At 46.0% G+C, this 27629-nt stretch overlaps 1 protein-coding gene across 5 annotated transcripts in view; it reads left to right on the top strand.

Moving 5' to 3' along the window:
* The first annotated feature begins 255 nt into the window (after positions 1 to 255).
* The window catches only part of POLA1 (DNA polymerase alpha 1, catalytic subunit), a 351814-nt gene continuing 324440 nt past the window's right edge, over positions 256 to 27629 (top strand). For 4 of the 5 annotated variants that reach the window (XM_073357730.1, XM_073357757.1, XM_073357749.1 and 1 more), the window contains exons 1-5: positions 256 to 336; positions 16110 to 16234; positions 21387 to 21483; positions 22299 to 22379; positions 27342 to 27460. In XM_073357730.1, coding sequence (XP_073213831.1) covers positions 309 to 336; positions 16110 to 16234; positions 21387 to 21483; positions 22299 to 22379; positions 27342 to 27460 — 450 coding nt within the window. In that variant the 5' untranslated portion in view covers positions 256 to 308. The remainder of the gene's footprint in view (positions 337 to 16109; positions 16235 to 21386; positions 21484 to 22298; positions 22380 to 27341; positions 27461 to 27629) is intronic. The other variant, XM_073357741.1, reaches the window with a different exon arrangement.

Genomic DNA, 27629 nt, shown 5'->3' on the forward strand with positions numbered 1-27629 from the left:
GTAACTTGCAAGTCAGGGCGCAGCAACCACCCACCTCTCCCCATGAGGCACCCGCCCGCGCCTCTCTCCTCCAGAGCCGGAGCCACAAACACATAGATTACTCGCAACACCCAGTGCGCCCGCGCGCAGCTGCGGCTCCTCCCCTCGACCTGCACGAGAGGGTGGAACAGGGCGAAGGGGCGGGCTACAGAAAGACGGGACTCGCCGCGGCTTTTGATTGGCTGGCCGGCCGGCCGGGGCGCCTGGGTCGCCTCTCTCGCGCCACTTTCGGGCGCGTTGGCGCGAGCGGAGGGTGCGTGGTCTGGGCCATGGCGGAGAGCGAGAGCCGGCGCGGCGGTGAGAGGCGGGCGGGCGGGGCTGTGCGACTCCTGCAGGGGGGCTCGCGCAGCCGGGGGGCAGGGTCTGCATGGCGGCGGTGCAGGGGGTTGTATTTGGGCTTCCTTTGAGCTTGTCTCCTGAGTTCTTGGGCGGGGGTGGCCGTGCTGCAGGGTCTGGGTGGGGCAGCTGGGAGTGGCCGCTTTTGGTTTTTTTTTGGGGGGGGACACACTTCATTGGTGTCTCCAAGATTCTGCTTGGAAGATGACAGGGAAGGTGTGTTGAAATCGAGTCTGTCCTAAAAAAATAAACACACAGGCGTGTTAAAAGAAGCTAGTGCTGACACTGGTCTCCGTCGTCCTGCTGAATTTGTGGTTTTGCATCACTTTTTTGTTTGGTTTGGGGTTTTTTTGGGAGAATGTGTTTTTTTTTTTTTCCGGGCTGGGTTTTAAGCTCCTACATAGAGGTAAATGTCTGTACCCGAAATGCTGTCAAGTGCATGGAGTAAACACAGGGAGGAGAGAACTGTAATCCTTTTTAATTTTAAAGAAACCTGCTGTTTCATGAAAACATAGGCATGATTTTCATCGACACTATCAGACGTGTACTCCTTCCCCCCACCCCATCCCACAAGATGTCATTGTTTTTAGGACAGTTGTCCGTACTTGATAGGTTGTGACTTTCCTCATTATTATCACTGTTTTGAGCCCTGAATTTCTTCACTCTCTAAATCTAGTAAAATCAAAATTGGGGTACAGAGAAATTGTATTCAGTTTGCTTAGAGTGAAAATACCTTGTATATGCAAAAAAGTTTAATTCTGTGTATTTTACGTAAATATTTTTTGAATGGCTGTTGTGGCTTAACAATAACTAAAACCCACTTCTATTTATATTATAAAAGGAGTACTTGTGGCACCTTAGAGACTTGCCAATTTATTTGAGCATAAGCTTTCGTGAGCTACAGCTCACTTCGTCGGATGCCTCCGATGAAGTGAGCTGTAGCTCACAAAAGCTTATGCTCAAATAAATTGGTTAGTCTCTAAGGTGCCACAAGTCCTCCTTTTCTTTTTGCGAATACAGACTGACATGGCCGCTACTCTGAAACCTATTTATATTATAGCGCTTAAGAGCCCTAATCATAGATCAGGTCCCAATTGTTCCAGGTGCTATACAAACATGGAACAAAAAGATGGTCCCTCCCCTAAACAGTTTACAGACTAGTATAAGATAATGGACAATATGTGGATACAGACAGACTGGGGGTACCAAGAGAGAGTGACGGTATTGGTTAGCATGATGGGCAATGGCCTCAACATAATAGCAACCTAACCATTATCAAGTTTTTATTTTGGTAGGTATCACAGCAAAGGAGAGTTTTAAGAAGATTAATGTGCTAGTTTTGCAAATGTTTATGGGTAGCTTCTCCTAAGCATGAGGAGCAGCATAGAAGAAAGCATGATGTTGCTTGATCAAAAATTTAACAAGTGGGCAATGGAGGCTGGCATCGTGGGCGCATTGAAGGCGGGAGTCGACAGCTTGATAGTGAAGGAAAGATGATAGGTAGAGTGGGGACAAATAATTTATGTTTGATGCAATAGAGAAAGAGGAGCCAGTGGTTGAGTGCAGCAAGAGTGGTGACATGGTCAAAGTTAGGAAAATAATTTTTGCAGCAGTCTTCTGAATGGTTATAATTAGGGCCCTACCAATTCACTGTCCATTTTGGTCAGTTTCACGGTCATAGGGTTTTAAAAATTGTCAAATTGTCAATTCCGTACATCAATCGTTCTTTTTCATTACTTTCACTGGTGACATTTTACAACATTAGATTAGCACTCTGGTTAGGGGTAACCTGATGGATGGTGTGTCTTATGCAGTTTTGGATACAACAAGAAATCAATTGAAAACACACAAAGATTATTAGAATTCCAAATAGGATAGTCAGGATTCCTTGAAACAACCAGTTTCCCAGACTAGAGAAATTGAATAAGTTACTTATCCATTTCCACAAGGAACTTGGTTCTTCGTGGGGAAGGTATGCAATTTGCTCCAGATGGCTAGCACGATTTATTACCTCATCAGTATTATCAGGTATATATACACAGCATTCTGTTCCAATTAGAGCACAGGTCCCTCCTTTGGCTGCCAGTATTATATCTAATGCCCGACGATTTTGGAGGGCCACTTGTCGGACCGCTCCTGCTTCTTTGGCTAGAGCTTTTAAGCTCTCTCCTGTTTCATTGGCCATGATCTCAACCACCGCTTGTAACCTTAAAAGCCTTTTTGCATGGTGGATTACCCCCCCTACTGGGACTAAAGAAATGCCAACAGCTTTTTCCCGAGTTAGGGGCTTATGTTATCCACATACCATTTAGCATCTGGCAAGTCCCTCCTTTTTCGCCTGAAATTACAGAGACGATTCGTGGGAGGGATTGAAGCACCCGGAATTGTGGGAAAAGCTGAGCAGGATAACAGATACCTGACCAATTTGCTGGTAACACAGTGTAAGCATTTTCCCCACAAACCAATGATGTCCCATTAAAGCTGGGAAGGGTTGACTGCAACCCTTTGACATGTAAGAATTTACGAAGGAGGAATAGTATCCCCCAAAGGGCACAGGATGATTTTCACTGGGAGAAGAGGTAGTATTCACATGACATTTGTAGATGGTGCTGTTTTTCTCCGGGAGGCTGTCGGAGGAACAAGAGATTGAATCTTTGGTTTGGTCCCAGGTTGAGAGGAAGTTTATCTTTCCATACCTGGTTCGCCATTCTCCAACCTTGTTTGAATAGTCCCATACACCGTGGGACACGATGTATTGGAGACAGCTGCTCCTCCCTAGATTCAGCCCTGTCCCATTACACACCCAGCACCAGTGGCCCTTTCCTTTCACCACACTTAAGTTTAGGAACATATGTTTTTCCCAGCCCCCAAGTGTCATTTTCCTTCCATGTCCTTTTAAGTGGATAGGGTTCTCCAGCAAGCTCTGAGGAATTCAAAGGGATTGCCATGGTGGGGATACTAGCTTGTGAGTGAGCTGGGATGTGGCTGCAGACCCAGCAATTAGAAATATTCAGGATCTGGGCTATCTGCACCTGTTGTTGGATGAAAGAATTGTCACTGTCGCTCTGGATTCCCCAGACCTTCAGGACATAGTAGCTGAGGATTAAGCTTCTCAAAGGACACAAGTTGGAAGCAGGACCCTTTCTGGTCCGACAACCCCTTTCGAGGGAACCGCAGTCACGGTTTTCCGTCCACCAGGCAGCAGGTGCTAGGCTCACTACTGCTTCTTCTTTGTTGGGTCCTGCTGTCTGCTTACCCTCTGCTTCTGGCAACCCTTATGAGAGCGCAGACTGTAAGGTATTGCAGGCTGTTCCTCTTTGTCTTCTGGGGTTGAAGCTGGTTCTGCGTGGTCTTGCAGAGGTGCTTGGTCCCCTTGAGGTGGCGCTGGCTTACACTGTGAGGCGTGGATCCATGCAGCGATGCCGGATAATTTCACTGCTGTCTGGGTGGTGAGCAGTACCTGGTATGGACCCTTCCACCGGGGTTCCAAGGCGTGCTTCCGAAGGTGGTGCCGCAGGTAGACCCAATCACCAGGCTCAAGAGTGTGACAGGCAGCAGAGGTGGGTTCAGTCGGCCAAGCTGCTTGCACCTGCGAATGGAAGGAGCTCACAGCTTGGATTAACCCTTTGCAGTACTGGAGGAGCGTGCTGTGAGTTAGGTTTAGGTCTGGGGCTGGGGTAATAGTAGCCATTGTTCGCATAGGGCGTCCCATGATGATTTCAAATGGACTCAATTTGTGTCTCTGGGATGGGGATGACCGAATTTCCATAAGGGCCAGTGGTAAAGCCGCTGGCCAGTTTAACCCTGTGGAACTACGGATTTTTGCCAGCTTATTTTTAAGCACACCATTTCGCCTTTCAACTGCCCCTGCACTCTGTGGATGGTAAGGGCAGTGCAACAGGTGGGTGACATGTAATACCTGGTTTAGATGTTGAACAATTTTTCCAGTAAAATGTGTTCCCCGGTCACTAGACAAAGTGGCAGGAATTCCCTTGGTAGGGATAATGTGGTTTAACAGACATTTTGCAACGGACAATGAATCAGCTTTGCGACAGGGAAAGGCTTCAATCCAACCCAAAACCAGACAAATTATAACTAAAATAAATTCATATTTCTGCCACTTTGGCATTTGTACAAAATCAAGTTGCCAGTGTAGGAAAGGTGCTTGAGGCAAACCCCGGAACCCTTGTGTTACTTTTACAGATTTGCCTACATTGTGGCTTTGACAAGTAACACAAGCGGCACAGTGGCAGGTTGCAAAGGAGCTGAAATGGGGAGCCCACCACCCCGCCTTACTCATAGCAGAGGCCATCCCCTCCTTGCCGACATGCGAAACACCATATAGCAGGGCGGCTAGAGACAGGCAGAGTGAGAGGGGGGCTACAAAGGTACCGGTGGGTGATCGCCAAAAGGAATCAGAATGCAAAGAGCAACCCAAAGCACTCCAGGAGTCTTTTTCTGTTTCTGGGGCAGAATCCTGGAGCTGAGCGAGATGAGACAGGGATGGTGGCGTTACAGAGACAGAGAGGGGACCAAGAAACGCTTCTGGTGAAGGTTTTATAGTGGCGGCATGTTTTGCAGCAGCATCAGCAAGTGCATTACCTTTTGCCACCTCGGTGTCTGCCGCTGAGTGGCCAGTACACTTAACAATTGCCAATGTAGACGGTAGTAAAACTGCATACAGGAGGGCGGCAATGTAGGGGCCATTCTTGATAGGGGTACCAGTAGAGGTAAGAAAACCTCGAGCCTGCCAGAGGGTGCCAAAGTCATGCACAACCCCAAAGGCATACCGAGAATCAGTAAAAATAGTGGCAGAGAGCCCCTCGGCTAGAAAGCGGGCACGGGTTAGAGCAATCAGTTCAGCCACCTGGGCAGAGGTCACAGAGGGTAAGGGCGCAGCTTCTATGGTCTCAAAGAGAGAGACCACAGCGTACCCTGCAAGAAGGTGGCCTTGGTCATTTCTATAACAGGACCCATCAGTGAATAATACCAGGTCAGTGTTAGGGAGAGGTACACCTGAAAGGTCGGGGCGCGGGACAGTGATAGCGGAGACAGTTGCAAGGCAGTCATGGGGTTCACCATCACTAGGTAAAGGAAGGAGGGTAGCAGGATTTAACCGGGAGCAGCGCTTAATAGTGATATGTGAGGCTGAAAGCAGCAAAAGTTCATACCTAGTGAGGTGAGCAGAGGAGAGGTGAGCAGTGTTGCATTGCAGAAGGAGAGTTTCCACAGAATGGGGAACCATGAGAGTGAGAGGAGAGCGGAGGACAAGGGACTCAGACATCTCGACCAGGCGCGCTGTAGCAGCTACAGCGCGTAGGCAAGGGGGTAAACCCTGGGCTACAGGGTCCAAGGTTGCAGAAAAATAAGCCACCAGGCGATTTCTGTCACCGTGCTCCTGAGTAAGAACCCCGAGGGCACAAGCAGATTGTTCGTGACAGAAAAGGGTAAAAGGCTTGTCATAGTTAGGTAACCCTAAGGCAGGGGCAGAGGCTAAATTCTGCTTAAGGGAGATGAAAGCAGCATTTGCTTCAAGTGGCCATGGCATGGGGTTAGGTACAGAGGATCGAGTGAGTTCTTGGAGTGGTTTAGTCAGAGAAGCATATTGGGGGAATCCATTGCCTACAGAACCCTGTCATACCTAAGAATTTTCTGACCTGGTTGTGGAGAGCAAGGCTGGGGAAAGCTAAGGATGGCTTGTACCCGGGCTGGATAGAGTGTACGGGAGCCCTGGGAGAGAAGGAAGCCTAGGTATGTGACAGAGGTTTGGCAGAGCTGCAATTTTGTGCGAGAAGCCTGATGACCCTTGTTAGCTAAAGCTGTGAGAAGTGTTAGAGAATCAGTTTCTGAGGCAGACAGAGAGGGGGAGCACAGGACTAAGTCGTTCACATATTGGATCAGTGTGGATCGTGATGGGAAAACCAGATCAGCGAGATCCCTGGCTAGGGCTTGAGAAAAATAGGATGGACTCTCTGTATACCCCTGGGGAAGGGTAGTCCATGTATATTGCTGACCCTTGTAGGAGAAGGCAAAGAGATACTGGGATTCAGAGTGAACTGGGACAGAGAAGAAAGTGGAGCACAAATCTACAACAGTAAAGTGGGTTGCATTTGGAGGAATAGACGCTAGTATTGTAGCAGGGTTAGGAACCACTGGAAAAGAAGGTCTGACAATACGGTTAATAGCTCGAAGGTCTTGAACAAATCGCCACGATTTGCCATCAGCCTTTTGAACTGGGAGGATAGGGGTGTTACAGGGGCTGGAACAAGGGACAATAATTCCTTGTTCTTTTAATGCAGATATAACTGGAGCAATCCCAGCCTCTGCCTCAGGATTCAAAGGATACTGAGACAGGCGAGGCAGAGGTTTGGAATTGTCTACAGTAATCCGAACTGGGTCAGTATTTAGTCGGCCCACTTCAGATGGGTGAGATGGCCATAGGGAGGAAGGAACCTGAGAGATTAGGTGCCCTAGGGACGGAGTTAAGGGACAGCAAAGGACCGGAGTGGAGAGGGAAGTTTCAGACAGCAGGGAGGCTACAGAATCTCATACGGAAGGCTGAGGGATTTGCAGATAGACACCATCTGGGGAGCAGTAAATAGAACAGCCAAGTTTGCATAGCAAGTCCCGTCCCAGAAGGTTTGCAGGGGTGGAATCAGAGAGAAGGAATGCATGCTCCTCAGAGAGGGGACCGACCTGAACAGACAAAGGTTTTGAGAGGGGAAAAGAGGTAGGGATCCCTGTAATGCCAACAGCAGACACAGATTTTCCAGATCGGGGAACCTCAGGCAAGTCAGTGGTGCGGATTGTAGAAAGAGAAGCTCCAGTATCAACAAGGAAAGGGAGAGAGAGATCATTTACAGTCAGGACACATTCTCCAGTAGGGGACAGAGGTAATAAGGGAGCTAAAACTTTGTGAGGTTCCCCAGCATCCCGTCGTTGGGGTGAAAAATAGGGTTGGGGATCAGCTAGAGGAACCAGCGGGGGGTTCACTTGATTTCCCATACAATTATTAGGTCATCTGGGACACTCTTTTTTCCAGTGTCCAGGCTATTTACAGTAGTTACAAACCCCAGTTAATCCAGCCCCCCACCCCCTTCCGCAACCCCGTCCCTGTCCCCGGTGTGGTCTGCTTAATCCTGAATAATGCTGTATCTGCAGAGCCATTAACTTTTGGGAGGACTGTTCCTCCTTTCCTTTTAAAGTGCAGTGGCAATGCTCTGCTACTGCCAGCAATTTGTCCATGGTTTCAGTCTCCCATCCCACACTCATTCGTTTTAACATGCTGCCTGTGGCAGGGAGAAGACCATCAACAAATGCATGTGCCAAGGCCCCCTCCCCATTTACATCGGGCTCTTGTATTCCTGAATGTTGTAGGAAAACATCAGTTAGCCGGGACCTATAGTCGCCTGGGCTTTCTCCTTGCCCTTGCTTACAGCAACGTATTGCTGTCCAGTTTGTTTTAGGAGACCACACTTTGGGAATGGCTTGATGCAGGTGCTTCCAAAGAGCCATACACCGGTCTCTGTATGCCGAATCTGGGCCAGTACTTTTTATGGTTGAGTGGTGTGCCTCAGCTGGCCAGTCTGCAGCAGCCAATCATTTTTCATAATAACTGGCAGGAGCTAACAATTTACACAGTTGGAGGAGATCTGTCTCAGAGGGTTCATAGGTTTCACAGATTAACAGAAACTCCTCAGCAAATTTGACAGAGTTTTCCTGTGGTTTGGGAAAACTTTTAACTATAGATAAAAGTTCCGTACGAGTCCAGGGTTTATAATCCCATATGGACTCATTTTCTCCCATCTCTCATGGCTCCCAGATTCACACACACACCACGGGGAAGACGGATAGACACAAAGACAAGACAGTCCTCAAACCGGTTAAAGCACAAAAATAATAATTACCTGAGACGTCTGATTCCAGAAGCTGGATCCAAAGACCCCTACCCGAACAGAGTGGGAACCAACAAGTTCAATGGCGTAGACTGCGCTGCTGCTGTGTACCTTTCTGTCTTGTGGAGGATCGCTTGGACTAAGCGTCCAGGCGCCGGCTGCCACGATCGTCCTGCAAGGCAGTCAGGGATCGCACAGCCTCAGTGAAGCCGCTTGCCATCTTGGTGGGACCTCCAAATTGTCAAAGTTTGACTCAGACTCACAATTTATCAGACCACTCTGTTTTATTAGCAAAGCTGCTCTGCTAATACATTTAGAAGTGAGCCCCCCGAGTGGGGCTTGTGTCTTTTAATTTATACAGTTTTTTGGAGAACAAGTTACAGAGAAGTTACAGACAAAAGAAGAAAAAGATTTTAGTCACCACCCTTCGAGATCCCTGAGACCAGTCACGTATCTTCAATTACCTGCCACCCTTAACAATCAAAAGTAGAAGAATCACCTCTGTAAAATCAGGATGGTAAATACCTTACAGGGTAATCAGATTCAAAACATAGAGAATCCCTCTAGGCAAAACCTTAAGTTACAAGAAGACACAAAAACAGGAATATACATTCCACCCAGCACAGCTATTTTACCAGCCATTAAACAAAAGGAAATCTAATGCGTTTCTAGCTAGATTACTAACTAACTAACAGAAGTTCTGAGACTGCATTCCTGATCTGTTCCCGGCAAAAACAGCACACAGACAGACCCTTTGTCCCGTCCCCGTCCCCCACCCCCCGCCTCCAGATTTGAAAGTATCTTGTCTCCCCATTAGTCATTTTGATCAGGTGCCAGAGAGGTTATCTTAGCTTCTTAACCCTTCACAAGTGAAAGGGTTTTGCCTCTGGCCAGGAGGGATTTTATAGCACTGTATTCAGAAAGGTGGTTACCCTTCCCTTTATTTTTATGACAGAAGGCTGTTCCAGAGCTTCACTCCTCTGATGGTTAGAAACATTTGTCTAATTTCAATCTAAACTTGATGTCCAGTTTATGTCTATTTGTTCTTGTGTCCACATTGGTGCTTAACTTAAATAACTCCTCTCCCTCCCTCGTGCTTATTCCTCTGATTTATTTATAAAGAGCAATCATATCTCCTCTCAGTCTTCTTTTGGCTGGCTAAATTCTTGGCATCTCCTTTCATAAGACAGATTTTCCATTCCTCTGATCATCCTAGTAGCCCATCTCTGCACCTGTTCCAGTTTGAATTAATCTTTCTTAAACATGGAAGACTAGAATTGCACACAGTATTCAAGATGAGATCTCACCAGTGTGTTGTATAATGGTACTAACACTTCTACGTCTCTGCTGAAAATACCCTGCCTGATGCATTCAAGCACTGGTTGTCAGTGAAATAAAAGCATAAAGAAGGAAGTTAGATGTCTAAAATAACCTTCCTTTCCAAATCATGGATAGTGACAGCTGATGCACCCCTAAAGGAAGTTGGGTGGCAGCTTAACAATTGTCACCTTTCCCTTCCTGAGTCTACTATAGGTGCATTATTACCACAATCTACCTATTCTGCAGCTCAGCAGCTCCCACAATCCTTGATGTCTGAGCTACTCTCCTCACTCAGCAGCTTCATGGCGCCAGATCAGCATTTTGGCGCCACTGCTTTGTTCATGCCTCTTCTGCGCCCACTTGCAGCCAGATTCTCTCCCTCCACAGCAGCGTGTGGATGGCAGTTCTGTTGCACCCACCTATCTTCTACCTTCAGTGTGGTTTTTTTTGGAGGGGGGGGCAATGATGAGCCGTGGTCTCACACTAGCCGTTTCCTTCTCACTGGGTTGGTTTTTAGTCAGATGACTGAACCCACCTGGAACCTTCCTGCTGGCTCCTTTGCACCCTTTTGGTATGGCTGAGCAGTTTAAAAAGCACTGAACAAAATCTAAACAGTGCTCTGTCTATGCGACAGCCTTCCTGGCCTTGGCAGATGATGAGATGTGCTCAGCCTTCGGTCCCTAACTCTGTTAGGTCCCAGGGCCATGAGTCGGGCAGACAGGTGGGATCCCCTGCTCACCGGAGCAGCTGCAAGTCCACCGGGAGGAAAATAGACCAGGAGTTCCTGAGCAGAGCAGGGAGAGATTCCAAAGAGAAGGAGTACCCCATGTTGTTCATTGTTCAAAAGCATACGGGAGGAATCCAAGCCATAGACTCAAATGATTCAACAAGTGGATGAAGAAAACAAAGTTTCAGATGGAGACCCTGACCTCTGTGGTGTCATGCCTGTCCAAGGAGGATTTTCTGACTTCAGTGGATCTGGCAGACATGTACTATAGTGGTCCCTCGCTCTCCAGTGGGGAGGGAGGCCACTCTGCCTCACTGTATTGGGCGGTAACTCTCGGGCTTGGGTCACGCTGGCGGGGCCGAGCCATAAGCCGTCTATAGTTCTGTGGCCTATAGAAGCAAACAGGCAATAACAGTCTGGGGCACTTGTCCCCACCCTCAGTTGGGGCAGAACACTGAGTAGTTTTTAGCATGTAGCCCCTCAACTGACGCTGGCAGTACTTAATAATCTAAAACTCTGGCCCTTTGAGTGAGGCAAAGCTAGGGCAGGCTGTAGCTTCAGGCTCCTGGCTAAGGCAACCAGCAAACATACACAGTCTGGGGCCTCCAGCCCTTTGGGCAGGGCCGAGCAGGGAGGAGGCTGTAACCAATGTTCCCTCTAATTTTTTCAATCCATGCAGAGAATGCATTTTGTTATGTGCAGCACCAGTATCGAGGTGATGTGTGCCACCAGTAGAAACAAAAAACATATATATAATTCTTTAAAAAGTTACCATAGGTATGGCCAATGGTACATGTAAAAGGGGCTGTAAAGATTTCCTGGAATCTGACATTTTAGGACCAGATCCTCAGCTGGTGTACAGCAGCCACGAAGTCACTGGAACTTCTTCGATTTACATTAGCTGAGGATTTGGTTCTTCAAGTGTATCATATTAGAATGGCTTCCTTATCACTATTGCAAACACATAGACTGAAGTCTTATGCATATAAGAGGCTTTTCTGAAGGGCAGAAAACAATGAAATCCTATAATGTGCTATCATATTTCAGGTTGCAGTTCCCTTTCCTCAGAATTTAATCTGGTGGCTGGCAGTGCACAGCTGAACCTAAACTGATATTCCGCACCCAAATGAAATGAAAACTCCATGGTATCTTGAAGGTATTTTTCTTTGGCTAAAGGTAGTAAAGTGTGGCATTTCACGGTCTTGTATCAATCTTGGTTTAGGATGTGGATCAGGCTCAATAAGGTGTATATTTCTGGCAGATAAAATACTGCTTATCCCCATAAATCTTGTGTAAACAGAGGCATTGCAGAACAAAGAACAAACATTTAATTGCTGTAACAAGATCTCCCTAAAAAAAAAAAGGGGGGGGGGGCTGGGGCCGAGGGAGAGAAACGCCTGTCGTGCTGCAGCCCTGGCCGGGGCTGGGGCTGTGGGAGAGAGGTGCCTCTCCTGCACTCCCCAAGCTCCTTCAAACCCCCATCACCACCCCCCACCTCACCCCACTGCCCTCACCCACCCTCCCTGCACATTCTCCATGCTCACCTGTGTGCGTGGCCCTTGATGGCTCTTGTGCGGCTGAGCAGGCATGCACCTTAGAGGGAACACAGGCTGTAGGCTAAGCCTCCTGGCTCAGGTAGGGATGAACGCCCACACAGTCTAGGGGCTCAGGAAGGCGGGCAGCACCAACCAAGTCTAGCATCCTAGCTTGACGGACAGTAGACGTACATAGCCCTCCATGGTGGGGAGTCTGCCACCTCGGGTGGCGTGGCAGGGGGACGCAGGCCCACCTGACTCCTCCACATTCCAGCCCAGGGCCCTAGCAGTGGTGGAGTGATGCGCCACTGGGTCAGCAGGGATCCATCCGCAACTGACCTAGAAACAGTCAGCAATGTAGCCAGATAATCGTCTGCTGCCCTGGACTACTTACCACACCCTGGGGAGGTAGGATCTCTGGAATCCGCAGTCCTCTGGCTCCTCTGGGTACGTGGCAGATGGCAATCCTGGCAACTCTTCTTCTGGGTCCGTCTCCTCTGCAGGATGCTGCAGAGTTCAGATTCAGCTGCTGGGAGCTGTAGCAGAATAGAAGCGTCCATCTCCTTTCCTGGCTGCTGCTCACCTGAGCTGTAGAGCCCTCCCTTTATACTTGCTGTCCCATCCTGGCGTGGTGAGCGGGGTCAGTTTGGCTCTGCCGACCAGGGAGTGTAGAGGTCCCTTGCTCTCCTGTCCAGAGGGAGGCCACTCTGCTTCGCTACACATACCTCCACATTTGTCAGCCTTGCTGTCACAGGTTCCTAAGATTTGCTTGTGGCAGGAAGTAACATCAGTACCGGATGCTCTCATTCGGCTTGTCCTCTGCTCTCAGCATGTTTACAAAGATGTTGTCAGTAATGATAGCCTGACTCAGGTTGCAGGGTATCCACCTGTCAAGGTTCCTCCCCCACTCTGAACTCTAGGGTACAGATGTGGGGACCTGCATGAAAAACCTCCTAAGCTTATCTTTACCAGCTTAGGTCAAAACTTCCCCAAGGTACAAAATATTACACCCGTTATCCTTGGACTGGCCGCTACCACCACCAAACTAATACTGGTTACTGGGGAAGAGCTGTTTGGACGCGTCCTTCCCCCCAAAATACTTCCCAAAACCTTGCACCCCACTTCCTGGACAAGGTTTGGTAAAAAGCCTCACCAATTTGCCTAGGTGACTACAGACCCAGACCCTTGGATCTTAAGAACAATGAACAATCCTCCCAACACTTGCACCCCCCCTTTCCTGGGAAATGTTGGATAAAAAGCCTCACCAATTTGCATAGGTGACCACAGACCCAAACCCTTGGATCTGAGAACAATGAAAAAGCATTCAGTGTTTTACAAGAAGACTTTTAATAAAAAAATAGAAGTAAATAGAAATAAAGAAATCCCCCCTGTAAAATCAGGATGGTAGATATCTTACAGGGTAATTAGATTCAAAAACATAGAGAACCCCTCTAGGCAAAACCTTAAGTTACAAAAAAGATACACAGACAGAAATAGTTATTCTATTCAGCACAATTCTTTTCTCAGCCATTTAAAGAAATCATAATCTAACACATACCTAGCTAGATTACTTACTAAAAGTTCTAAGACTCCATTCCTGTTCTGTCCCTGGCCAAGACGACTACAGACAGACCCAGACCCTTTGTTTCTCTCCCTCCTCCCAGCTTTTGAAAGTATCTTGTCTCCTCATTGGTCATTTTGGTCAGGTGCCAGCGAGGTTACCTTTAGCTTCTTAACCCTTTACAGGTGAGAGGAGCTTTCCCCTGGCCAGGAGGGATTTCAAAGGGGTTTACCCTTCCCTTTATATTTATGACACCACCTGTGCCCCTTCTTGGACAACATTTGATCAGAACGCCATCCCCGGAAATAGCACAGAGAGCCACATCGCTGACATTGAGTTTTCTATAAGCACCTGGCTTTATCATTGTCAAAAAAATAACACACTTCGGAATGGACATAGATACCTTGATAGCAAGGATCTATCCATCACTAGAAAGGTTCAAGAAGATTCAGAACCTCTTCACGTTGTTTGGGAGCTGCAAGAGGCCTGCTATAGCACTGGGCCTTCAACTACTAGGCCTTCTCCTATCGTGCATAGGGTTCACTCCCTGGGTGCAATCATGCATCAGGTGCCTTCAGGCCTTCATCACAAAGGTACAGGACCACTCCTTTGGAACACATGAAGGATCACGTAAGGGTCTCAGCACAGGTGTTCAACTCCTTAAAATGGTGGTCAGCCCAGGGCAATGTACACAAAGGTATACTCATATGCTGCCCAGATCCTCAGGTTCTCATAACCAACTCCAGCCTGGAGAGCTGGGGCTCACGCCTTGGGGCCCAAACAGCTCTAGGCATCTGGAGCCTGGAGGAAAGGGCCCACAGCATAAACCTTCTAGAGCTAAAAGCGATCAAGCTGGTGCTATGAAGGTTCCAGCCCAGCCTAGAGGGGAACACTGTCCTGATTCAGTCAGACAACATGACCACCATCACTTGTGAACAACCAAGGGGAGCAAGGACCCAAGTGATACATGCAGAAGCAGTGGAAATTATATGGTAGGTAGAGAACTGTCTCTTATTCCTCAGAGCAATTCATGTAAAGGGAGACCCGAACCAAAAGGCAGATTAGCTCAACAACTCTGAGTGGTGCCCGAATTAGGGAGTCTTTGAGTTAATTGTCCAAATGTTCAGCATTCCCTCAACCGATCTATTCATGAACCATATGAATGCAAAGAGACTAAAGTACTTCACCAGGGAGGTAGATCCCAGATCTGGGGGACAGATTGCCTGTTGCACAGATGGCTGCAGGTTCTCCTCTGTGTTTCCACACTTCCTATTACTAGGGAAGGTGGTTGAGAAAATAAAATGAGAACAGATAGCAGTCATATTGATAACTCCACATTGCCTGAAGAGACTGGTTTTCAGACTGAAAATAGGACCTCCACTACAACTCCCAAAGAGGTGGGACATCCTCTCACAAGGTCGTTTTCATCATCTGGTAGCTAGTTGGCTGCATCTAACAGCCTGGCTATTGAAAGGGAAGTGCTGGTCCCACTGGGTTTGTCTTTCGAAGTCATCAAGACACCACCTTCATCTAGAAGGGTATCGACATTGAAAATGCATTTTTCCATCTGGGCCAAGTTCTGGTGCTAGGAACACAAATCAAATCTTAGAAATCCCAGCTATTTTGGACTTTCTCCGAAAATGCTTTGACAAAGGTCTCCAGCCCAGTTCCATAGCATGACAGGTATCTGCCCTCAGTAGCACGATGTTTGTGGGATCCCTGGGTTCTCTGGCAGAGCACCCCCAGGTAGCCAAATTCCTCAGAGCACTCTGATTAACCGAGTTAGCAGTCGGGCCACTCAACTGATTGTATTGAGAGCTCTGACAAGCCATCCCGTTGAATCACTGACATCAGTGTCAGCATTCTATTTATCCATCAAAACTGGCTTTCTGATGCCCATTATATCTGCCAGGGGAGTGTTGGAGCTGGCAGTCTTTTCTATGCAGGAACCTTACTGTTTGTTCCACAAAGACAAGGTGGTGCTTAGGACTCTGGAATTGTTTGGTCTGAAGGTAAACTCTTCCTTCCATGCTTCCCAACAGGTGGTTCTCTTATTATTCTGTCCAAGGCCACAACATCTTACTGAGAGGAAGTGGCACACCTTAGATCAGTGGTGGGCAACCTGCGGCCTGTCAGGGTAATCCGCTGGTGGGCTGCAAGACCGTTTGTTTACATTGACCATCCACAGGCAAGGCTGCCTGCAGCTCCCAATGACCGCGGTTCGCCATTCCCGGCCAATGGGAGCTGCGGGAAGCACCGGCCATCTGCCCAGGGCCCTTCAGAGTGGCAGGCGGCGTGCGGCCCCTACTCCCCAGCACTGGAGCACTGGGCAGCACAGCCCCAGGGCCAGGGGACCCCAGCACTGGGAAGCCCCAGCTACCCCAAGTCCCAACCACCCTAGCCCCAGCTGGTTTCCTTCCTGGAAGAAAAGCAGCCTATCTGGGCTGGGGTCAACTAGCAACAGGAAGGGAGGGGGCCTGTGGGCGGAGTGTGGGCAGGGCCACAAGGGGCTGTTTGGGCAGGTTCAGTCTTCCCCTGCCTATTGGACACTCCACACATGTTTTTAATGAATAATCAACAGTGAAATAATTGTTTCTCTAAAACTAATATTAAACAGTTACTGTAGATTAAATGTCTGAAAACAAGAACAATGCGTAGTTGAATTGTACTTCTGATGATTTTAATATTCATTTCAGCTACATCAGACTCTGGAAGTTTTGCAGTGTCACGTTCTCGGCGTGAGAAAAAATCTAAAAAAGGACACCAAGAAGCTCTAGAACTCTTGAAAAAGGCCAAGGCGGGTGAAAAAGTAAAATATGAGGTAAATAGGTCAATCTTTTCTCTTGTTTAGACTTTCTATATAAAAACCTAAGTTGAGTTTTGGGAATATTGATCTTTGTCCTAACCTGTATAAAGCTGATCACTTGCTTCTGGAAATTATGGGGAACGTTAGGAAAACAATATTCAGTCAAGACCAACTTGCCTGAAAGGTGTTTACTTAGTAAAATTTTTCATGAGACAGTAGTTATTTCTGTATTTGCCACTTCTCTGACCCTTGCCATTGGAAATTAAAGAAATTGGTGAGCAACATTTAATTTTCAGTCGTTAAAATGGCTTATTGCTTGAACATAAAGTTTGATCTGCCTTGACAATTTATTCTGTAGTGAAAGGCTTGCATTCAGGACTTCAGCATGTATCAATTAAATAGTGGACTAGGAAACAACTTAACTTATGATTTTTCAAAGTATTATGTGATCCAAGTGTGGTAATGTTAAGGCTCTGCATCTTGGAAGGAAAGGAAAAGTCAATTTATATTGAAGTATTAAACTACTACAAAGTACAGCAAAATGACATAGTAACTAACCAGATATGCAATCCCAAATAGCCTTTTTTCACCCACCTGGATGTGGACAGAGGTCTGGGATAATCAGACCACTTAAGATGCATGTTCAGCTTAACAGTGCCTTGTTTCTCAGTCCAGGTCTACGCTACATACTCACTTCAGTATAACTATGTTACTCAGGGGTGTGAAAAATCCACACCTCTGAGCGACATAGTTATATCGATCTCAGCGCTGTCCACACAGGAGAGGGGTTATGTCGTTGACGGGAGAGCTTCTCCCGCCAACGTAGCTACTGCCTCTTGCAGAGGTGGAGTTATTAAGCCAATTGGAGTCCGCGCTACATTGGTACAGCTCTGCTGATGCAAGTTGGTAGTGTAGACCCTCTCTGTCATAACTTTTTTTGTTAAAGTGTTTGCTAATATTACATTGCAGTTGATATACCTTGTGAAGCTTCCTGGTGGTACCCGGGGTTGTGAGGCACCTCGCTATTAATTCCCTTAGCTGAGGAAGCCTTGTATGTTCCTGCTGTTGGTCAGTTCCCCAGCTCCACGAGCCTCAGGCAACACGCACACTGCCTTCCAGGCCTCTGCCAGTCTCACTGTTTCTTAACAGGTTAAGGGTAGTCACCACTCCAACCCCCGAGTCTCCCACTGCAGCACCTAGCCCCTGATCCACGGGACACTCTCACAATTCCCAGATCTTATACTCCCAAAGAAACAGTATACATAGCACTTAGATATGTGTATAGTAAAAACAGGAAGAAGGGTTACATATAAAGTGAAGTCATAAATGCATTCTGGAATCTAGACTTACTTCACTAGATACTCCCTTGACTAATAAAGTTTAGCTCACATAATCTTTCCAGTGTTTGTCAGCCAACCCAGGCTGTGATCTGTTGGTGTGTGTGGTTTGGTTTTCTTTTTTTTTTTTTTACATGAAGTAAGCTGATGTGTTTGCAGAGTGAGTCCTAGTCTCTACAGTTATAGTCCAGAAATCTCTTGTCTTCACATGTAAACAGGACTCCTTTCTGCTGATTTATTTTTTTCTTGTAAATTTCCTCTCTGTAAAATCTTCAAATCTCTTCATTAGCATTCAGCTCAGACTGTAAATGGGCATCCATTGTGATCCATAGTGTTCAGTTACATATAGCCAGGCACATAAACATTTCTTTCCTGACAGAAACTTTTTGGTGCCCAGTGTGACACAGGCTTCCAGTAGAGATCTTACATGACACCCTTTGGGAAACTAGTATGAAGATACTAGACCCCAAGGATCCCAGTAACCCTTAGGTATTCCTGTGTTCTCTGCCAGTTGGCACCAAGAGGTCTCTTGGTGAGGTACTGTGATGCTTCCGTGGAATGCCCAAGGTTGTGAGGAACTTCACTACCACCTGCCCTAAAAATGAGGAAGCCTTGTCTGTGCCTGCCAAGGGTCAGGGCCCAGACTCCAGCAGCCTCAGGCAATATATGCACTCTCCTCTTAGCCTGCGTAGGGTCTGCTGTCTCTTTGGAGACAAGCAGTAGGCGCACTCCAGCCCCTGAGCTTCCCGAACACCCCCTTGGAGTATCCAGCCCCTGTTCCACTGCATACTCACAGAATTCATAGATCTGCTATTCCCAAAGGAACAGTACACCTCAGAATTCTCTGTTCTCAATTTACAGCACTTACGCTTGTTTTCACTATAAACATATCACAGTTTTTATTTAACAAAGAATAGAGATTAGAAAAGAAGCAAGCAGAATTAATGGAAACAAAAGGTTACATGTAAAATAAAATCATAATACTCTTTCCCTAGAGCCTATACTTAACAAGACATTCTCTTGTCTCCTAAAGGTTAACTCATCCAAAGTCTTTCTCCCAGCATTAAACAACCAGACTGGCTGTGATCCTCTTGTCATAAGACAAACCAGCTGGTCCCCTTCCTGTAGGATACCTGGGTTTACTTCTGCAACCCCACATATAGTTCAAAAGATCCTTTGTTGTCACTTGTCAACAGGGCACCCCCTGCTGCTTGCTTTTTCTTGTAGAAAATCTCTCTTGGAGGCTTCACAATCTCTTGACTTGATTAGCATTTTGCTTATACTGTAAATAAGCATTCATTGTGAAGTGTACAGTACCCACTTTACGTATAGACAGACACATAGTCTCCTCCCTGAAAGAAATTGTTCGTCATCTTCTGGTGACCAGCCCCAACTCCGAGACCTTAAGAGCATAATTTTCACTATACATTCACCTAACTCCTTACATGTTATCTGTACATATGTTTTGCAATGATTATGGTGATCATTGTGACACAAATCATCAGTGGAAGCCTTATGTGACATCCTTTGGCAAGCTATTGTCTAGAGACCAGACTTGGAATCCCTATAACCCTTATGCACCTTTGTGTCCTCTGCCAGCTGGCACCAACAGGTCCCCCACACTCATACCTCATCTTCGTGTTTGAGAAAAGAAACCCAATCATTATAGCTCTTCTTTCCCAGGAATCCATTTCTTTAAGGAAAGCAGATAGTCTCATATGAGCAGGATAACAGTAGTGGGGGGAAAAACGGTCATTTGACGAATGTATTCACTGCCATAGTGAACTGGAGTTTCAGCATCACGCGATAGCTGTTTTAATAACATCTTCCCTATTGGATCTGTCAGTACTTGTGACTAGAGCCCTGCAGATCCGCGGGTATCCACTTTATATCCATGGACCATTTCTGCAGATAGTGCGGATGCGGATACAAATTTTGTAGCCGCGCAGGGCTCTGACGGTAAGAGCCAGGCGGGCAGCTGTGAGGAACCGCGGCACGGATCCTCCGCCTGCCCTGGGTGAGGGATTTGAGGGGCTGGGACACTGGGCGGGGGCTGCTTGGGCCCCCAGGGCAGGTGGAGTATCCGCTGCAACTCCCCACAGCTGCCTGCACGGCTCTCCCCGGCCCAGCTCCAGCCGAGGAGGGGGCGGTGGCTCGGAGCCGCAGCCTGGCCATGGTGAGAGCTGGGCGGGCAGTTGTGGGGAGCCGCTGTGGATCCTTCACTAGCTTTGGGGAGCCCCTGGGCAGCTCCACAGGTTTCCCTGGCCAGGCCAACGTGGAGCCCAGCTGGGGAGCTGTGGCGGACCCTCCACCTGCCTGCAGTGCAGATCTCCGCGACCCAGGCTCCCTGCCCAGCCAAGGGCAGGTGGAGGGTCTGTGACTCTATGCAGGCTGCCCACGTGGCTTTCCCTGACTGGGCTCTGGCGGGGGGATGCCTCGGAGCCTCAGCCCAGCCCCTAGTGTAGAGCCCTGCAAATCCGTGGATATCTCTGGATATCCTCAGATAATTTTTGCAGATAGTGGATCAGATGCAGATACACATTTGTGTACAGTAATTCCTCACTTAATGTAGTTATGTTCCTGAAAAATGTAACTTTAAGTGAAACTATGTTAAACGAATCAGGGTTAGGTTCCAAGGGAATTTTTTTTTGCCAGACAAAAGGCGTTATATAGATAAACAGTATAAGTTTTAAACAATGATGTTTGTACTGCTGCAGCTGCACCAGTGCAAAGTCTCTTGTGTAGCCGCCCTATACTGGGGGGAGAGAATTCTCCTGCCGGCATAAATAAACCACCCCCAATGAGCAGTGGTAGCTATGTCGGCAGGAGAACATCTCCTGCCAACATAGTGTTGTCCACACAGGCGCTTTTGTCTGTGAAACTTGTGTCGGTCAGGGCCGTAGTTTTTTTCACACCCCTGACTGACAAAAATTTTGCCGACAAAAGTGCTAATGTAGAGAGAGCCTAAATCTTAAACCTTATTAGACTAGGCAGTATTTAGAGCAAGTAGTTTTTCTCACCCCGTTGGATGTTGCAGGTAGGTTACAGTTCTTAATACACAGGCTTCCCCTTTAAGCCTAGGATGAGTCTCCTCAGTTAGTCTTTTTCTTCCCAGTGTTCTTGTTGCTTCCAGCATAGGTGGGGGAGGCGAAAGGTAAAAGCATGGTGCCACTGTCCCCTATTTTATATCCTCAATCCGAGTGCCTGGAAAATACTAGCTCAGACATATCCTGGTGGGCTTTGCTGAGTCAGAGTGGAGCAATCTCCCATTGTGTGATGCTTGTGCAGCTCTCTTACAGCATTGTAAATTCCTTGTTTACAACTCCCCTGCTGATTTAATGGTCATTTAACACCCACCTGGAAGTGGATCACCCCCTTTGTTGTCAGGGAGAACTGGCAGTGGATGACCCTGAAACTTGCAACATATTTCAGTAACAACCATACAGTAAAATGTCATAACTTCATACACGTAAAATCTCATAACTTCATAATAATATGCATATTTTGACAGAACAGTCTGTTTCAGCATATCATGACCTTTCATATGATATCTTACGTGGCATGCCTTGCATGAAATAAATCCTAATTATATGATGGGGTGAATACAGGGGCTCCAGGGTGCTGTTTTGAGGTACATGGTGCCATAATACTAAAAAGCAAAAATGAAACACCTCAAACTGAAGAAAGACTTTCACTTGCTATTTGTGAACAGTTCACCCTGGTGTGACTAGAGAAGAAAAATCCAATCTAGTCTGAGTCCTTGATAAAGCTGCTTTATTAAAAATATGGTAGCTTGAGAAGTGTTAATTCTAAATATGCCTTGCTTGCAGGTTGAGGAGTTCACAAGTGTTTATGAAGAAGTTGATGAAGAACAATACTCCAAGATGGTCAGGGAACGCCAGGATGACGATTGGATTGTAGATGATGGTGTGTAAGATGAATTTAGGGGGCTCCCTTAATATGCTGAGTAGAAGCATAAAATGTGTGGTTATTCTTGCATATATTTCTAAGCCACAGGTTGAATGGCTTACAAGTTCCAATATCTTTTGTATGCATTTTAAAACACAAATAATAAAAATTTACCCTGAAATTATCTTAACTCCATCAGGTTTCATGAAGACCTTGCCTCAAATTGTAAATGCCTCAGTGCCCTCTATAGATAGGTTATAATACAGACCAAAAAAAATGAGCTTCTACACAGAGACTTTTGGCCTAGATTTTTAAAGCAATTTAGGTTTTTGGCACTCAACATCACAATGCCTAACTGATTTAGGAGACCTTAGGAGACTAAGTGCCTAAATCTCTTTTAAAAGCAAAAATCAGAGTCCTAAATCAGTTAGACATTGTGTCACTGGGTGCCGAAACACATAAATAGCTTTAAAAATCTGGGTCTTTATGCCAAAGCATTGTTGAGTTTATAATAACGCATTCAAGATCAGTGATTCAAATATTTTTACATTGACTGCAGATACAGTGACTTTGTTCCATTTAAAAATGGTTCTCTATTGCAAACTACAGATATTTTTTTAGTTGATCATGTACTAAAGGTAGTTACTTTGATCCGAACTTGGTTTGTTTTTAGTTTATTTTTGTACTCAAAATATATAAATTTATAAAGTAACGAAAAATTGAGAGCTTGTTAAACAGAGGAAGCCCCTTAGCGATGGAGATAAAGTTTAAATTTCATCTTTCTAACTTTTGCAAAGGGTCACTTAAAGTATATTTTTAATCTTCTTGTACAGATGGGATAGGTTATGTAGAAGATGGAAGGGAAATCTTTGATGAAGATCTAGAAGATGATGTCCTTGGTTCCAAGAAGAAAGGTAAATGAATTGAACTCTTGAAAGTTTCTCTGGTTGCTTTTTTTAAAAGGTGCATACAATTGGGTACTTCTGTTGACTTCATGCCGTCAAAATGGGTCAGTAAGCCCAAATATTAGCACAATGAGCATAGCTTCCTGGGAAGGACAACTTGTACAGGTGTCCCTGATACCGGAAGTGACTGAGGTTTCATAAATGTGTCTGGAATCAGGGTTTGGCCTGCAGAGCCTCCTTTATATTCTTGGTGATCGTGTGTGAGATGAAGTGATTATCAGAGCTTAGGGTGAGCTACAGCCAGGGAAATCACTCTCATATAACTACATGCTCCCTCCCCTGGACATCAGGGTTTTTACCATCCTTTCCTCCTTTAAGGCTCTCTCGTAGACTCCTGTTTGCTTCTTTCAACCTGCATCTGGGAAATCTTTTGTTCCCCTTCAAATATCTTTGCTTTCTAAGATAACTCAGGATTACCTTTGGACACAGCTAATCCTATGTCTCAAGCACTGTCACCTCAGGGCAGGCATAACATCCGTTGCCTTGTCTATAGTATGAAATTGAACCATAATATTTGTACAAGTGGGATATTACAGAGTCATAGAAATGTAGGGATGAAAGGGACTATGAGAGATCATCTAGTCTAGCCCCCTGCACTGAGGCAGGACCAAGTATGCCTAGACCAGGGGTCTCAAACATGCAGCCCGCAGGATTCTTTCGTGTGGCCCCCCCCAGCCCCCCGCGCGCCCCTCTGCCTACCCCATGGCGCCGTGAGCCCCGCACCACTCCCTGAAGCGGCCGGAACCATGCCCCTGTGGGGCCCAGGGAGGGGCAGAGGGCTCTGTGTGTTACTCTCACTTCCAGGCACCGCCCCCCGTAGCTCCCATTGGCTGGGAACGGGGAACTGTGGCCAATGGGAGCTTCGGGGTACCTGGAGAAATGGCAAGAGCAGCACACAGAGCCATGTGCGACCCCTGCCCCCTCCTACCCCGGGATGTGGTTCCAGCTACTTCATGGAGCAGAGCGGCCAGGACAGGCAGGCAGCGAGCCTGCCCTGGCCCTGGTGCACGCCGCTGCCACCCCAGAGCCGCTCTAGGTAAGCCGCTCTAGGAGCCCACACCCCAACTCCCTGCCTGTCCCCTGCCGGACCCTACACCCCTCCTGCACCTCAACCCTCTGCCCAGAGCCCCCTACCACACCCTGCACCACTCCTTCACACCCTGGGGGCAGGGATGGGGTGGAGTTGGGGTGGGGACATCGAGGAAGGGGTAGGAATGGGGGGCGGGGTGGGGCGGGACCTCATGGAAGGAGTGGGGTGGAGGCGGAGCCTGGGGCAGCAAGCCAGGGGTGTAAGTGATGTATCCCTTGGGCCAATGCACTAGTTCTCATGTGGCCCTCATGGTCATTTTGAATTTGAGACCCCCTGGCCTAGACCATCCCAAAAATCTGTTTTAAAAACCTGCAAAGAGGGGGATTCCACAACTTCCTTTGGAAGCTTTTCCAGTACTGAATTATGCTTTATATTTAGGAAGTTTTTGCTCGTATCTAACCTAAATCTCTCTTGCTACAAATTAAGTCCATTACTTCTTGTCCTGCCTTCAGTAGACATGGAGAACAATAGAACACAGTCCTCTTTATGACAGGTTTCAGAGTAGCAGCCGTGTTAGTCCGTATTCGCAAAAAGAAAAGGAGTACTTGTGGCACCTTAGAGACTAACCAATTTATTTGCGCATAAGCTTTTGTGAGCATCCGATGAAGTGAGCTGTAGATTATAGTCCTCTTTATAACAGTCTTTAACATATTTGAAGACTGTTATTGGGTACCCCCTCAGTCTTCTTTTCTCAAGACTAAACTTACCCAGGTTTTTTAGCCTTTATCTTGTTGTCCTAAACCTAGACATCACGCTTTCTGAACAGTTTTCATTTGCGTAGTACAAATGAACATGAATAGTATGAATATGCAATTAGAGTGTTGATAGTAGTAATATTTACTATTTTGTCAGTAAAGCTGTTCCTTTCAGTCGTCAGCTGTGATCTATGTTGGTTCACAATTGGCAGGTTAGTTCATAAAAGTTAATGTTGTTACTACAGGTTTGTATGTGTAAAAACATTACAATGCCTTGGTTCTAGCTGTATCCTTAATAGTTGATTACATTTCTATTAAGTGTGTACACTAAGTTATACTACATTATGTCCTGCTGTGTCTTCTCTACTGGGCCAATGAGGACTTCCTTCTGCCCTGCCAAGCTTGGGAGCACCACCTGCTTTAGGTCCATAGTTGCTCCTGGTTGAGATGGTGTGCTATTCCTACTGCTCCCTATCTGTTGTAGCTGTTTTCATAGAGCTCATCATAATATTATGTAATTGTTGCATACAGACTGTACTTATATTGTGATGTTCACTGTGGATTCACCTCTGTACTTCACCGTGGATCCCTAGAAAGCTCTGCTAGGGAATAATGTGGGTTTTTCAAGTACAAAATACCGTCCTGTTATGTTGGGGAAAACTCTATAAACATTTTATCAAGAATGCTTTGTCCCTGGTTTTCTTAGTTGCATTGGTCCAGAAGAAAGCAGCTGCTTTGGGAGGTTGTGCAGATTTTTATAAACTGCATGTGACTTTACCAAATGCTGTGGCTTATTTTGTTTAAGTATGGGTCCTGGATTTTAATGGTATTTAACTATAAGTGGTGACATAAGTTTTACAGTTCTCTCTTTTTATCTAGAACATCATGAAAAAGCTGCATTTGAGTAAACTTCAAGTTTCACTTTTAAATCACTATGAAGTATTTTTCAGCATATATTGAAAGCAATCACATCCTTTTTCTGTACAAAAATAATTCATTTCCCTTATCAAACCTTACGTGCAACCTTTTTTGTAGAGGTTAGTGGAGCAATATTCAGGACAAATTTGTGTAGTCTTGTTACTCTACAGTCTACACAACTTTCTTCAAACTTACTGTTCAACCTGCAGAGTAAACCGGCTAACTTTCAGACCAAACCAGTGTGGCTAGCCAAAGGTTTAGTAGGGCAAAACAACGCTTATAATAAAGCTCTGTAAATTTCTTGTAGCCATTTAGATATTTGTCATCTTTTGGCACTGTTTATAAAATATGTCTTAAGTTAGATAAACATTCAGTGCTACCTGCATGAAGCTGCATCTGTGGTTGTTGGGGTCTAATGTTTTAATGACCGGCTCTTTAACTGAAATAACTTTAACTTTTGAAAGTGAGCCAATGTTAAGTCATACAAACGTTTTCAAAAATCCAGAAAATCTTTGTCTTCAAACAAGTGTAATTAATTTCTTAAATATGGAAATGTCTGTTCATTTTTTTCCGTATTGGTCTACTTTAAAGAGGTTGGGACTTTACACATTTCCATATGTAACTTGCATGCTTAAACCTGTGATTATATATTCATGAACATACAGTAAATGTAATTTATACTTCTGGTTCCATTGTGGACAATCTAAAGAGATTTACAAATCATATACAGGGATCCCTTTCTCCACTAAAAAGGTTAAAAGTTGCAATTGTGTAACGTCATTTTGCTGCTCTAGCATCTTCAGATGGAATGTGCAGGATGTAATTACCCAAACTGGATTTTGACCAAGACAGCAGTTTAATATCTGCACTCTTGTCAAAAATGCCGTAGGATCTCCAGTGGCAACAAATGATCAGAATCTCTTACAGCTCATGAAAGATTGCACTTTCAATAGCGTAGTGCCCCTAACATTATGCTGGGCTCAATACTGACTCCCAGGAAAGAGTGCCTTTTACTGAAGTATAAACATAGTTTCTTCTGACAACTGCATTTACCATAGAGGCTTTCTGTGCTAGTACTGGGCTACTCCTAATGAGCTTGTGAGATCAGACAGGATTTCAGAATAGGCAGGTTTAAAACAAAAGAAGTATTTTTTCACACAACACACAGTCAACCTGTGGAACTCTTTGCCAGAGGATGTTCTGAAGGCCAAGACTATAACCGGGTTCAAAAAAGAACTAGATAAATTCATGGAGTGTAGGTCCATCAATGGCTATTAGCCAGGATGGGCAGGGATGTTTGCCAGAAGCTGGGAATGGGGGACAGGGGATGGATCACTTGATTACCTGTTCTGTTCATTCTTCTAGGGCACCTGGCATTGGCTGCTGTCGGAAGACCAGATACTAGGCTAGATGGACCTTTGGTCTGACATAGTATGGCCATTCTTATGTTCTTTAGTGGTTTCTTTGACTGAATCTCTTTTGGTTCTTGTGAAAGCTACCAGTTAATAGCCTTGAGGACAGAGGTCACCTGTTTATCTGCAGGATATGTACAGGGGCAAAGGAAGCTTCTGCACAGCTCCCTGTGGGCAGGTCTACACAAACGTGAAGTTTGCAGCAAGCTGGGGTATGAATCTATCCCACACTAGCTGTCCATGCGGACCCTGATGATGTGCATTAATGAACTAGACACGCTAGGTAACTTGACTAAGGTCACATAGGAAGTCATTGGCAAAGCAAAGAATCACACCTTGTCTCCATAGTCCTAGGTTGCTCACTAACTACTGGACCATCTTTTCTGTCTGCAAATACTAGTATGAAAAGCGCCTCTGCCGTACCATACTCGGGAGCAGTGGTTCTCAACCTGTTTACTGTTACAGGCCACATATGCAGCCCACAATGAATTATCTGGGTCGCATCCAATACCACCTATATGGCCCTGAGGATGTCACATGGGCTGCATTACTGCTCTGGAGTGACCACGTTTTAGTATGAGAGAGGTGGTTCAGTCATTGGCCTCTGTGATATTTCCAAGAAGGCTACAAACTTTGGTGATGTAACGCCTTGCATGAACTGCCAGCTTACGCTGGATTTAAGCAAGTAGCCTAAAGGTTAAAGATGGTCCCTTTACCAATTTCATCAACTGTCCAGCCCCCACTGATAACTGGACCCTTTAATTATTTGAGAAATCACTAATCTCTCTTGCTCCAGTAGGAAAAAGTGACAAAACATCCACAAATGACAAAAAGAATGTGAAGAAGTCTGTGGTGTCAAAGCCAAACACTATCAAGACTATGTTTATTGCTAGTGCTGGGAAGAAAAACACAGATGTAAGTTGTATTTTTATATTTCAATTTAAATGTCCTACATTCAGTTAGACTTGTAACTTTATTTTTTTCGCTCAAAGTGACAAATGTTTTGGTTACTGCTGTTTGACTTTTTTTTTTTTTTTTTTTTAAAATCAATTGGCACACAAGCCAGATTTATCAAAGCTCCCAT

Source organism: Lepidochelys kempii, chromosome 1, assembly GCF_965140265.1.
Source record: "Lepidochelys kempii isolate rLepKem1 chromosome 1, rLepKem1.hap2, whole genome shotgun sequence".
Taxonomy (NCBI): Eukaryota; Metazoa; Chordata; order Testudines; family Cheloniidae; genus Lepidochelys; species Lepidochelys kempii.